Here is a 14,554-nt window from a genome sequence, read left to right as displayed (position 1 = left end):
ATATTTACTGCACAAAGGCATCATGCTTACTCAGGTCAAAACACTTCACTCAACCTAATCCCACTTTCCAGCATGTGCTCAGTAGTCCTGCAGATGATATAGTACAGTCAGTAAGTTTCAGATCCCAACCACCCTTTGAATGGAAAACAAGTTCATGCTGCCTGTGGTTGACTCTAAGGTAAATAAGCCCCTCCTAACCCAGTACACAGTTGACTCTCCCCAGTATTCCAAGGAGAGCAATCACCACGTAGCCAATTTTTCCAATCCTGGCAACATCCTCAAATCCCTTCTCTAGTGCAATTACATCTTTTCTGTAAAAGGCTATGAGAACTCCTCCACTAATTTAAATGTTGACTCAGCAAGTGACAGCATTTTAAATCCACATTCCTGGATACAAAGTACACAGTGAGGGCATATAGGCCTGTTTCTCTGCAGTCCTACCTGTATCAGCCAGCCACAGGAGGCATCTACAAGGTGAAGAAAATTCAATAGCCCTGAGCAAAGTTCTTACAAAACCATGACCCATGCTGTGGAAGTAATATCTGAGATTTCATCCCTAGAATCGTTCTGCTGTTCCACAGGAACGATGTGGAATCATTCTCAAATTAGTACAACACTACTATCCTTCCACACTTAAGCACCTCACTGAAGGTAACTTCTCGGGGAAAAAATGCAATTCAAACAAAAATGCATTATGCAATATTTTATTTTTACTTGAAACATTAATTCTGAATAAATGATGATTTTGACATTGCGTTCAAAGAAGCTTGGCCAGTAAACCAAACTGGAGACCAAAAAATACTTCCAAGGATATTATGGGTAGTTACTGAGGTACACACATTGTACCTGTTTCAAAATTTGTCCATAATGTACCTTCGCAGAATGCAATGATCGAAAGTCAACTCTATTTTAAGGCAGGAATAGAAAGGAAATTCACACAGCCACTAAAATGAGTTTTCACGTTCTTGGAGGCTGGTGCAAGAATCTTGAGTTTTTTTAGAACACTTTGGAGCTCAACAATATCTTGCAAAAAAGCCACTGTTCTCAAGTAAATGTTATCAATGGAAATTAACATACTAAATACATATATAAATATGCCACAAACATTGCACAAGAAACCCTCAACATTAAAGTATATGGCAGAATAATGGCATCATTAACAGTGAAATAAATAAAGTAATATAAAGCACATTGAACACCAGGTTTGATGCAGGGCTACAGTTTCCAGATTCAAAAACAAGTGACTCTGATGTTTTGAAAATGTCTTGCTTTAGAGATTCCCTGACTGCCAGTACATTACCCTCAAAATTATGGGTTTTTTCCCCTCAATGGCACTAATGTAATTTGTTTTTAATATTTGAAGAGTGTAAAAAAATACACATTATAGTGTTCAGAGACTTGAGCAAACAGGAAGCTGTAGCTTTTAAAGATTAGTTTTCTTCCTGATGTTTAAATAAGAAGATTATTTAAATTTTAAAGTCGTATGAACATAAATTTTGGCTAAAATATATATTTGTGAAACAAAATTAAGTATTACAATGATGCATTATGCAATACAGAACAATAACAAATTACTGCATAGAAAGGGCTCACGTTCAATGTCCATAATTCTGTGAAAAGTATTTGTTCAGGATTCCATGTTACATTGATTGCATTTCTAATGCAGAAATGTTAACTAATCTATAGCACTGATGTACGGAAAGAGGTTAGCAAGAATCTCAGTCCACTCTGACAGGATGGGTGTCGATAATCGATTTTAAACTGATACTGAGCTAGACTCAGATTATGATGTAATTTCCACACAACTTAGCCATCCAAGTGAATTGAGAGATACTGATGTACATATGATGAAGCAAAATCAAATTGCTTAAGCCAGTTAAAGTGTTCAGAATGATCAATAACATGATCTCCAGTTACCTTCTGGTTAAGAAATAGGAATAGTTCTTACAATGTAGCATGTACCATTTAAAATATCCAGATACTTAAAATGAACATGGTTACAACCCAACAGTCAACTTCTGTTAAGACTTCCTAGATTATAATTGCAGTTCAGATTACAAAACAGTAATTACAGTACTTCAAACCTCACATTTTGAGAAACACTTGATAAATTCTGTGTGGATTCTAGGCCAGTAACCAGCTGGTATGCAATCCCTACATCAACATTAATCACTGCGCTTGTCAGTAATCTCAGTACAAGTTGCTTGTTATAAAACATCCCCTTTTACCTGCCATTTAGAAAGACATTACAAAAAGGTACAAAATTTGTATTGTGGCAGGACAAGGCAAAGTCAATGTAAAATAAGTGACATTAACAAAATGGCAGTATTTTTGGTTATTTAAGGCATTCTGGAAATATTGCTTTACTCTCATAACTCATGAGTGTTTTTTTTGGCTGCTGAACCCAATTTGTTGGGTTTGGAGGTCAGACCAGACTACAGGAGACAGTTCAGTAATCAGGCCACCAGAGGACACTAGCACTTTAGGCTCTTCACGTCTCTCATTAAAAATTCCCCAATGTCTTGATGAAAAAAACATTCAAGAATTGGCTTTTAATACTGTACTGAACCACTATACAATCAATCTACAAAAAATAAATTATTGGCATCTACAGTCTGATAAAACATGAATTTTAAATTCAAAACGTACGGAATTTACTTTTCATGAAAAGGACTGTAGTCCAACGGTTCTAACATAATGATCGCATTTTTTCTGCAAAATGTGTAGATAAAAGATCTTTCCAAACAGGAGAAATAATTCAATGTATGCGGTTATGTATTTGCATAATGTATTCATAACACAAATTTAAAATTTAGTAGTGTTGGTCTAAGAACTTCCATAAAAAGCTGGGTCCATATTCAAGGTGTCGAGTTCTGATGCACAATTACACGTTTGAATCCTCATCAGTCATGCTGGTGCATGGAGAGCCTGCACTTAAATCTTTAAACATCTCATCCTCCTTTAGCATATGCTACAAAGAAAAGGAAAGAAGATACTGAGGCACAAGATAAATAGGCAAAAATAAAGTTAAAAAATACTTTGGAAAATGATACAAAATCTCTAGTTTCTTTCACAGGCACATTTCTTATTTTAAGTTTATTGCTTTTCAGTACCACACTTACTGTTAGGTTATTGATTCCCTCAGAGAACGCTCCAATTTGCCTCACTGTTCCTTCAGAATCATCCATCTACAAGTAAGTAGCACACATTGTTATCCTCAAGAACATTCGTCAATAAAACATCATGACCATACAGTCAATTTATAATTCAATCCAACAGTACCTCCTCCAGTCCCATTGGCACCTCCACCCGAGTCACTCTCAATATGCTTTTGTAACTCATCTTAGACAATGGACATGAAAAGGGTTATGTCTGTAGACTGCTTGGGCCTGTTTCAGCACTCAAGTGCCAAAACGTTTGAGAAAAATATGAAGGCGCTTTTAACATTGGACCTCAAACAGCTGAAAATACTTGAGCTACTATACAAAGCAAAAAGATTCCTGATTCCTCAAAGACTAACTCTAGCAGCAACCGAGAAGTAGCAGCTTTCCTGCTGATGTACATGTCGACAGTTTAAATGAATTTATGTTCTTAGCGAAGTCTAAAATGGTTTCTACTAAAAATCTTAATTAACAACATTAAGCATTAGTCTGCACATGGTCACCTTTACCTGCTCTATCCTGTCCAAGTCTTCATCGTTATATACTCGTATGTCTATTCCCCGTGTCTGTTTATTTCCTTGTCTGAAACCAGTTCCTGCAGGAAGTCCCAATTCCATTGGACATACATATTCTTCTTCATCCTGTTTCCGTTTCTTCAAGCTTCCAAAATTACTGAATGCCAGCTTTCTTGGCTGTAGGAGAAATGTACAATTATCAACATCCAATCAGTGATAGCCACAAACCAATTTATACCCTCTATATAGAATCCACGCAAGTAGGTAGGATTGTAAAGGCGGCATATGGCATGCTTGCTTTTATCTGTTGGGAAATTGAGTCCAAAAGTCAGGATGTTATCTTGCAGCTTTATAAGACTTTGCTTAGGCCACACAGTATTGTGGTAAGTACATTTACAGCAAGCTTTGGAAAGGGTGCAGAAGAAGTTTACCAGAATTCTGGCTGGAGTAGAGAACATGAGCTATAAGGAGAGGCTAGAAAAACTTGGGTTGCTTTCTCTAGAGCAGTAGTGGCTGAGGGAGACTTGATAGAAGTCTATAAAACGGAGATGCACAGATTAGGTTGACACTTAATTTTTCTTTTCCCCATACCCCTCCAAAGTTGAAATGTCCAAAACTAGGGGGCATGCAGTTAAGGTGGGGGAGTTCAAAGGAGATGTGAGAGGCAAGTTTTGTTTTTGCAGAGAGTGTGGAACATGCTGCCAGGCATAGTGGTGGAGGCAGATATGAAGGGACATTTAAGAGACTTTTAGATAAGCATATGAATATGCAAGGGATGGAGGGACATGGATCAAGAGCAGGCAGAAGGGAGAAGTCTAATGTGGCATCATGTTCAACACAACACTGTGGGCCAAAGGGCCTGTTCCTGTACTGTACAGTTCTATGCCCTAAAAACAGAAAGTTATTAGAGCTTTCTTAAGTGATGGAGAAAGTGAGGTCTGCAGATGCTGGAGATCAGAGCTGAAAATGTGTTGCTGGAAAAGCGCAGCAGGTCAGGCAACATCCAAGGAACAGGAGAATTGACAGGAATGTGGGCTTCTGTACCTACAACAAAAACACTCAGCCTTCAACATGCTTGTTGAATATACCTAGATGGTGCTTCAAATTGTTCATCTGTATAATGTGCACAAGATACAATCACATAAATACAACACAGAATAAGGAGAAACAGTTTGCATGTACTGCTTTTTATACCCACCTTTACTTTGGCAGTGGCTGTTAGGAGAGAATAGTCTGGGGATTCCACAGCCTCTCGTTTCTGCTGCTGAGCATCAGGACCAACCAGCAAATTAAAGTGAGTAGCTAAGTGTCGTCTAAGTAGTGTCTTGTTGGGAGGGATGTTTAGCAGCATCGCTAGTGTTTCCACATTAAAACGAGGTTCTAGAACCTATAGATAGAATAGATTAATCACATTTAACATGTATTCTTGATCAAGACTGCTTATTTCCAATTTCACAACCTTGTGCATCTCTGTCCTCACAGCTGACTGCCCAAGGCTACACAAATCCAAAGTTAGATGTATAGGATTCCAGTCAAGTTCCAGAAGCGAGAGTGCACAGCGCAAGGTTAAAATACTTCCTGTCGTATTTAGTTACAATTGGAGAAACTACTACTCCCAATGAAACAAATAGCTACTGCCTTCTCACAGACTAGATGCACCAGCAGCTAGCTATTGACCAATACAGCATTGGAGTAACTACCAAAAGGCTAGCAGGTTTTAACAAGAGGGAAATAAAAATAGAACATTGATCAAGTACACACGAGAGAAAAATCTCAGATTTGGATACAGGAAAAAACATCTTGGTTCCCAGTCCAAAACCTCTTCCCCAAGTCTGTGGACATGTTTAAAAAATTGCTTGTCTCCAACGTTTTTCAGTTCTGACGAAAGGCCACTGACTTGAAATGTTTGCTCTGTTTCTCTGTCCGTAGATACTACCAGACCCAAGTATTGCCAGCAGTTTTTTTTTAAAAAAGGTTTTCAGCATCCACTAAATTTTCCTTTTAAAAGGAAACTTTGTTGTTTCTATTCAATCTGCTCTTCCTAAAGTGTCAGTCTGGTGCTTTTATTCCTAGCCACTGTGGTGATGCTGGTGAAGGGAACATAACCTGCTATAAATGTCTGCCTTCTTTTCAGTCACAGATGTCTATGGAAATAAGGAAGGCTATCAAATCGAAAGATATGCATACAAAAGTGCCAAAGACCGGTGGCAACCCAGAAGATTGGTAAAACTTTAAAGGTCAACAGAAAGCCATAAAAAAAGCAACAAAGAAAAGTTACTTATGAGAGTAAACTAGCTCAGAACAAAGATAGACAGCAAAAGTTTCTACCAATACAGAAAATGAGAAAGTGGCTAAGGTAAACTCTGGTCATTTAGAAGATGAGAAGGAAGACTTTTAATAATGGTAAATGAAAAAATAGCTGAGGCATTGAACAGGTACTTTGTGTCAGTCTTACAGTGGAGGACAGGAATAACATGCCAGTAATTGACAAGGAGACGAAAATAGGTGAGGACCTAGGAAATTATCAATATCATGAAACACAGTGCTGGGCAAGCTAGTGGAGCTTAAAGGCAGACAAGATTCCTGGACCTGATGGAATGCAATCCAGGCTACTAAAGAGATGGCAGGAGAAATAGCAAGTACACTTGTGATAATTTTTCAAACTTCGCTGGATCCGGGGGCAGTTCCAGGAGATTGGAAAACAGCAAGTGTGACGCCATTGCTTAAAAAAAGGAGGTAGACAAAAGATGGGGAATTATAAGCCAGTTGGCTTCTATAGCAGGGAAAATGCTTGAATCTATCAATCAAGGAAGAAACAGCAAGACGTCTAGATAGAAACTGCCCCATTGGACAGACGCAACATGGGTTCATGAAAGGCAGATCATGTTCAATTAATTTACTGGAATTCTATGAAGACATTACAAGCAAGGTGGTCAATGGGAACTCAGTAGATCTGGTGCCTCTATATTTCCAAAAGGAATTTGACAAGATGCCACAAAAAAAGCCGGTGTATAAGATAAAGGTGCACAGTGTTACGGGCAAAGTATCAGCATGGATGGAGGATTGATTAACTAACAGGAAGGAAAAGCGCAGCAGGTCAGGCAGCATCCAGGGAACAGGAGAATCGACGTTTCGGGCATAAGCCTGACCTGCTGCGCTTTTCCAGCAACACATTTCCAGCTCTGATCTCCAGCATCTGCAGACCTCACTTTCTCCTAACTAACAGGAAGCAAAGAGTGGAGATAAGTGATTGCCAACCAGAAAAACAATCAGTGACTAGTGATGTGCTTTAAGGATCAGTGTTGGGACTGCAATTATTCACAATTTACATAGATGATTTGGAGTTGGGGACCACATGTAGTGTGCCAAAGTTAACGTGCAGAGGACTCAAAAGGTTTGCAGAGGGATAGAGATAGTTTAAGTGAGTCGGCAAAGGTCTGGCAGATGGAGTACAATGTTAATAAATATCAAGTGATCCATTTTGGTAGATTAACAGTTAAAAAGAATTATTTGAACTGTTAAAAATTGTAGCATGCTGCTATGTAGAGGGACCTGGGTGTTCTTGTGCGTGAATTGCAGTACGTTGCTTTGCAGGTTCAATAGGTAATTAAGACGACAAATGAAATTTTGTACTTTATTGCTCAAGGGATTGAGTTTAAAAGCTGGGAGATTGTATTACAGCCGTATAGGGTGCTGGTGAGGTCACACCTGGAGTACTGCGTGCAGTTTTGGTCTCCTTACTTGAGAAAGGATGTACTGGCACTGGAGGGGGTGCAGCAGAGATTCACTTCAGTGGAGTTGAGGGGGTTGGCTTTTGAGGAGAGACGGAGTAGACTGGGATTATATTCACTGAAATTTAGATGAATGAGGAGGGATCAAATGGTAATATATAAAATTACAAAATGAATAGGTAAGATAGAAGCAGGGAGGTGGTTTCCACTGGCAGGTGAAACTAGAACAAGAGGGCATAGCCTCAAAATAAGGGGGAGTAGATTTAGGACCAAGTTGAGGAGGAACCTCTTCACCCCAAGGGTTGTGAATGTATGGAATTTCCTGCCCTGTGAAGTAGTAGAGGCTTCCTCATTGAATGTTTTTAAAGCTAAGATAGATAATTTTTTGAACAGTAAAGGAATTAAGGGTTCTGGTCAGAAGGTGGGTAAGTGGAGCTGACCCTTGATCTTATTGAACGGTAGCCATTATCTAATTGAATGGCAGAGTGGGCTCAAAGGGCTAGATAGCCTACTCTTGCTCCTTGTTCTTATGTTCTGTTTCCTCTTACCATTAATCCACCGTGCACTCCACTACCACGCAAATTGGGTGCATATTCTGCCAAATCTGCTGAGCGTAGCCATTCCATCACTCGGTGATTCGTCCACCGGGAGACTTCAGCGGGGGTGATGTTATTCTAGAAAGTAAGTAGTGACAGCTGATTCAAATGGTCTTTCCCCTCAAATTTAAGAGATGACACAGACTTAAGTTCTGCACCTCACACCTGTATTAACAGTGAGCACATACTTAAGGACACCCAGGTCATGAAAGACATCAGGTAAATGCAGGCTCCATAGATATAGGCACTCATTACCTCCTATTGAGTCTTGAGAAGATTTGTAGCTCAGGTTGAGGTTTGGGATGTAGGTTTGCTCACTGAGCGGGAAGGTTCATTTCCAGACATTTTGTTACCCTGCTAGGTAACATCTTCAGTGGACCTCAGGCGAAGTGATGCTGAAAGTTCCTGCTTTCTATTTATATGTTTGGGTTTCTTTGGGTTGGTGATGTCATTTCCTGTGGCAATGTCATTTCCTGTTCCTTTTCTCAGGGGGTGGTAGATGGGGTCTAACTCTGTGTTTTTTGATAGACCCCATCTACCACCCCCTGAGAAAAGGAACAGGAAGTGACTTCACCACAGGAAACACCACCACCACCGGAAATGACATCACCAACCCAAAGAAACCCAAACATATAAATAGAAAGCAGGAATTTTCAGCACTGCTTCGCTTGAGGCCCACTGAAGATGTTACCTAGTAGGGTAATGAAACGTCTGGAAATGAACCTTCCAGCTCAGCGAGCAAACCTCCACCCAAAACTCATCACCTCCCTCTGGTTTGCAGATGTTAATGGTAGCAAATTAGCTTAATATAATCACTGGAAAATATATGATACAAGGAGGATCGATTTCATTTAAGAGAACACAATAATGTTTGTTGCAGTCAAGTCCTGACTGCTCACCTTCACTCAACGATGGAGCAATACCCACACCACAAGGCTGGAGTACAGTGGCACCTATTAAAGGGCAGAATGAAGCATGACACCAACTACACAGGAAGAACAAATTATTTCAGAGAATATATTTCTCAATTTATCCCTTTACCTTCCTGAGGAACTATGCCCAAGGAATTTTACCAATTTCACTTTGCCAGCAGTAATGAGGCAGCAGTCCACAGATATTTCTTCACAATTCTCACAGTCAGGCATGCCAAGCCTTCACACACCACCCTCAATGCATGCGGGGGATCCAAACCAAAGTCTTGCTGTTCAGTCAAGCTCAAATTGTCTCACAGCAATCTTTACACATACCTCATCAGATGGTCTTCTACGAAGACAATTAGCTTCAAAATTATTTATTCGGAGAACCTGAATTGCCCTCTTGATGCTGAGGTGATGGAGAACACTTCCAACTTTTAGCGACAACAGGTCATCCTACAGGAGTAGGAATCAGAAACTAAACTGAGAAACTGTATTTCATCCCTGTGACAAACTACTGAAATGAATGAGGACCAAATTGAATGCTAATAATAAAAGCAAGGACATAATTGTGTCACAGGAAAAATGGCAGGTGCTTGCTAATTTATACAAGTACAATTTTTAAACAAAAACAGGATGAAGTGTTTAGCTTGTTAGTTCAACAGATATTTAATACTGCAGTGAAACACTCAAATCATCCTTTTAAGACCAGCAAATTTAAACTAGTTTGGAACAGAAATTTTAAAAAGGATTGTTTAAAAATGATAAACGGTTAAAATTGCCTAAAATTCACTACTTTAGAAAATGCCATTTAGAACAATTCTGCTTGAAACACCAAATTTGCATTAAATATGGTTTATCTGAAACATTCTTGCACCTTTGTTTCTTAAGCATGAAAGGTTAGGTGAAACTGTTTAGGACAGAACTTTCTAATTGAGTCTTGACCTATGATTTCTCTTTCCCTTTTGTGCACAAGCTACTTTCACTATTTGTGATCTATTTGAGTACAACTGGACCATATTTGCTGGAAATGATTTAACATCTGGGCCAACTGGAAAACATCCAAACTGTCAAATGGTGCTCTAAAATGGCTGATATCTCAAACATTTATTTTAATGAGAAATATTAATCAAGGAAATATTAATCAAGAAATATTAATCCAGCAATATCAAGGACTCTCTCAACCTTAGTTGTAAACTCAGCTTCTAAATATTATTTGCCATTCCTAGGGTCCTGTCACGTGCCTTTTCCAGAAGATGTTTTCACCTATGACTTGATTTGAAGGAATGATTTGGGCAACAATAACTAGTCAACGTAAACTTAAATAGTAGGTTAATTACATTGTTTGTTTAACAGTCAATGGGAGAAAAGAGGCATGCAGTTTAAAATACAAATCTAACCTTTACTGTAAGCTATTAATTAACTTTTAAAAATTACCACAAACTCTCAAATAAGAATTTACTAACCACAGTCACATAGTGGAGCATTCGACCATCAACTCTTCCTTCATCAAACTGAGTCTTGTACTGGGGTAATCCAATGTCATCCAGCCACCCTAAGGGAGATAAATTCTATTTACTGCTTTGATAGTATGCAAACTGCATTGGAAAACATTTGTATGATCAAAACAACATGTATTACTTCATATTGAAGTGACTGGATAAAGATAAGTATGGGGTTTTCTGCAGATTGAAGTAGCACAACATAGTATTTTCTTCTTTGGCAAAACGTACAACCCTGTGTACATTCCGGAATACATATGTGGGCCAAACTGCATGCCTGGTTGATCATCTTGAATTGGGTATTAGCACAAGTCTTAGCATAATCTAGATGGCACAGCAATGTCCCATTGCAGAATCACATCTAAAACTGGACACTATGTTCTGAGTTTTGCAAGCACAGGATATCTGAGTACTGTCAGCACACTCCGCTTATGTGGCTAATGTTTTTTGATTCATTCGGGGATGTGGATTTTTCTGACTGCAACTGCATTCATTGTCCATCTCAATTGGCTTTCAGAAGGAGGTGGAGAGCTAGTAAGCTGTTTCTTGATCTGCTACTGTCCATTCTGTGTAGGTAAACATGCAACACGTTCAAGGATGTAATTCCAAGATTTTGTACCAGTGTCACTAAAGGAAAGACAACATATTTCCAAGTCAAGAAGGCAAGTGGCAGTATTGCCATATATTGGCTGCCCTTGTTCTTCCAGATGTAAATATCATGGGTTTGGAAGGTGCTGTCTGAGGATCTTTGGTGAATTTCTGCAGTGCATCTTGTAGATTAACACTCAATAGCAGCAGTGTGTACTATGGTGGAGGGAGTGGGTGTTTGAGGATTTGGTACCAATCAAGTAAGCTGCTTTGTCCTGGAGGTTGTCAAGCTTTTTGATTGGTGTTGGAGCTGCACCCATCCAGGCAAGTGGGGAGTATTCCATTACACTCCTGACGTGTGCCTTGTAGATAGCGGATAGACTTTGGGGAGTCAGGAGGTGAGCTACTCACTGCAGTATTCCTAGCCTCTGACTTGTTCTTGTAGCCATTGCGTTTTTGTGGTAAGTCCAGTTGAGTTTTTGGTTAATGGTAACCTATACGATGTTGACAGAGAGTGGGGGATTCAGTGACACCATTCAATGTCAAGGGGCAGTATTAGATAGTCTTTTATTGGAGATGGTTATTCCTTGGCACTTGTGTGGTGTAAATGTTACTTGTTTTCAGCTTGCGTGCTGAATCTGTATTGGAACAGCTTAAGCAGAGGCATGGCAAGTTCTGGAGCACATCTTCAGTACGATTGTTGCAATTTTGTTAGGGCTCACAGTTTTGCAATATCTTCTACCTTCAGTCATTTTTAATACCAGGTGGAGGGAACTGAATTAGCTGAGGTGTGGTACTGTAGTAGCATGGGGACTTTAGAAGGAGACAGAGACAGTCATCCACTTGGTACTTTGAGCCGAAGATTTTTTCAATTTCTTCAACCTTAATCTTTTGCACAATTGTGCTGGAATTCCCCAAAACTGGGGAGGGGAATTATATTTGTGGATGCTCCACCACTGCAGAGTTGTTCAATTGTCCACCATCATTAACAAACAGAAGTAGCTGTACTAGAGATTAGATCTGATCCACTAAATTAGAGAATCAGTCTTACAGCTTGGGGCTTATGCTGTTTGGCATGCAAGCAGTTCTTCATGTCAGGATGAAACTTTGCCTCCACATGATTGCATTACTGTTCTGTTGGCAGGCAAGTGGGCTGTTTGCTCTGATGCCATTAATTCAGGGGAAACACAGTCAATGTTGAGGACTTGCACAGCAACTCCCTCCTGTTTACCACTGTACCGCCACCTTAGATAGATCAGTGGTGCCAGTGGGACAGAACATAATCAGCAATAATGCTGCTGTATGGATTACTGTCTGTAAATTGTGAGATTAAGACTACGTCAGGCTGTTGCTTGACTAGTCTGCAAGAAGGCTCTCCCAGTTCTGGCACTTTAGGGAGGAGTTTGCTGTTGTTGCTTTTGGTGCCTAGACCGCTGTCAAATGGTTTGCTCAGTTTCATTACTTTTAAGATTTTTAAAGAGTTTCATAGAACTTAGTGACTTACTTAGCCATTTCAAAGGGCATTTCACAGCCACATTTCATTGTGGTGGATCTGGAGTCATATATTGGCCAGGCCAGGCTAGGCTAGTAGATTTCTTTCCCTAAAGGCCATTAGTAAATCACTTGGATTTTTCTGACACCAGACAGTAGTTTTGCGGTTATCATTTGTTTTAATTTCAGACTTTTTGTAAAATTTCAAATTCCAGACCTGGTCTGCAAAGCATTTCCTGGGTCTCTGAATTACAAATATAGCAACAATATTGCTATGCAATATGCTTTGCCTTTGGAGTTTCAGTGAAAAAAAATGAGTTAAGCTGCTTGCGCATCTTTTGAATGTGCAGTCACTGAAATGAAACTCTTGAGACTTTGTCATTTGAATGAGAAATTAAACATTTAACCACCTGTAAATTGCTGGGAATTAATGATTATATTTATTTTGATGCTTATAAAAAGATCTTTTTAACTGTCTCATATAAAATATATAGTTTCACTTTCTCCTCCTCCTCTTCTGTGCATTAAACTTACATTCACTGCAAATTGCAAAAATACAATTTATGTCTATCATGCCGGGTTTCAGCCTGGGATCTTACTTGTTCAGTATTATCACCCGCTAGGATTGTAAATTCCCTCTCTACCCACCCCACACCAAACATTTTATTCCATCCAACATTTTCACTTGGTCTCTACCTCCATGATATTCTGGTAATTCTCTCGGTTTCCAAACTGATTTCAGTCAGTACACCTTCCTTTTCCATTGATGTTATGCCTATTTGTAGCCACACAACCAGAGGTTCAGAAACAGCAGAACATATCCCAACTGCAATCATTACACCTAAGAGATGGACTTAGTTTCTTAAATAACTGCAATTATTGATCTCCAAGTCTTTATTGAACTTTGTGATACATTACTCTACTCACTTGTCACCCAATTGTAATCCAGCTTTCCCTTATTATCTTCTTCTTCAGAGCCAAATGCCTGCAGAGCTAGTTGTAACTTCTTTCTGTGCAGAGGATGCTTGATCCCAAGCTCCTACACAAACAAACAGTTTGATCAAATAATGATTGGTTTCTTCAAGAAAACTTTTAAAATTCAATCATTAAACATTCATTGCAGTAGATACTGAATTGGAACATGGGTGTGGAAATTTCTGACAACAACGTATTCTATCTTTTGAAAATACTATATGATGTTAAGGATACCAAGTTAATATTGTCAAAATCATTTTAACATGTGAAAAGTGACTAAATGGACAATGAGATAAAATTCAATTTGCCTGTCATATAGCACAGAAACACACTTCGGTCTAACTCGCCCGGACCAACCAGACATCCCAATCTGACTAAGTCCCATTTGCCAGCAATTGGCCCATATCCCTCTAAACCCTTTCTATTTATATTCCCATCCAGATGCCTTTTACATGTTGTAATTGTACCAGCCTCCGCCACTTCCTCTAGCAGCTCATTCCATACATGTGAGAAAAAGTTGCCCTTTGGGTCCCTTTTAAATCTTTCCTCTCTCGCCTTAAACCTCTGCCTTCCAGTTTTGGATTCCTCCACCCTCAGGAAAAGACCTTGGTATGCACCCTATCCATGCCCCTCATGACTTTATAAACCTCTATAAGGTCACCCCTCAGCCTCAGATGCTCCAGGGAAAATAGCCCCAGGGAGCTAGGTTGGAAGCTCAGAGTTAGAACGAACAGAGTTGTTGTCTCTGGTTTGTTACCCGTGCCACGTGATTTATAAACCTCTATAAGGTCACCCCTCAGCCTCAGACGCTCCAGGGAAAATAGCCCCAGGGAGCTAGGTTGGAAGCTCAGAGTTGTTGTCTCTGGTTTGTTACCCGTGCCACGTGATGGAGAGTTGAGGAATAGGGAGAGAGAACAGTTAAATGCGTGGCTACAGGGATGGTGCAGGAGGGAGGGATTCCGGTATCTGGATAACTGGGGTTTTTTCTGGGGAAGGTGGGACCTCTATAAACAGGATGGTCTACACCTGAACCCGAGGGGCACCAGTATCCTTGGGGGGAGGTTTGCTAGTGCTCTTGGGG

The 14,554-nt window shown here is 39.7% G+C and overlaps 1 protein-coding gene across 12 annotated transcripts in view; it reads right to left on the bottom strand.

The window, feature by feature from the left end:
* Nucleotides 1-688: 688 nt before the first annotated feature.
* The window catches only part of ppfibp1b (PPFIA binding protein 1b), a 177,576-nt gene continuing 163,710 nt past the window's right edge, over nt 689-14,554 (bottom strand). For all 12 annotated transcript variants that reach the window (XM_043709806.1, XM_043709810.1, XM_043709809.1 and 9 more), the window contains 8 exons: nt 13,426-13,537; nt 10,384-10,472; nt 9,251-9,373; nt 7,956-8,081; nt 4,875-5,063; nt 3,671-3,853; nt 3,123-3,188; nt 689-2,971 (listed from right to left, as the gene is read on the bottom strand). In XM_043709806.1, the coding sequence (XP_043565741.1) occupies nt 2,885-2,971; nt 3,123-3,188; nt 3,671-3,853; nt 4,875-5,063; nt 7,956-8,081; nt 9,251-9,373; nt 10,384-10,472; nt 13,426-13,537 (975 nt within the window). In that variant the 3' untranslated portion in view covers nt 689-2,884. The remainder of the gene's footprint in view (nt 2,972-3,122; nt 3,189-3,670; nt 3,854-4,874; nt 5,064-7,955; nt 8,082-9,250; nt 9,374-10,383; nt 10,473-13,425; nt 13,538-14,554) is intronic.

Source organism: Chiloscyllium plagiosum, chromosome 19 (genome assembly GCF_004010195.1).
Source record: "Chiloscyllium plagiosum isolate BGI_BamShark_2017 chromosome 19, ASM401019v2, whole genome shotgun sequence".
Classification (NCBI taxonomy): Eukaryota; Metazoa; Chordata; class Chondrichthyes; order Orectolobiformes; family Hemiscylliidae; genus Chiloscyllium; species Chiloscyllium plagiosum.
This window is presented reverse-complemented; position numbering and strand designations above follow the sequence as displayed.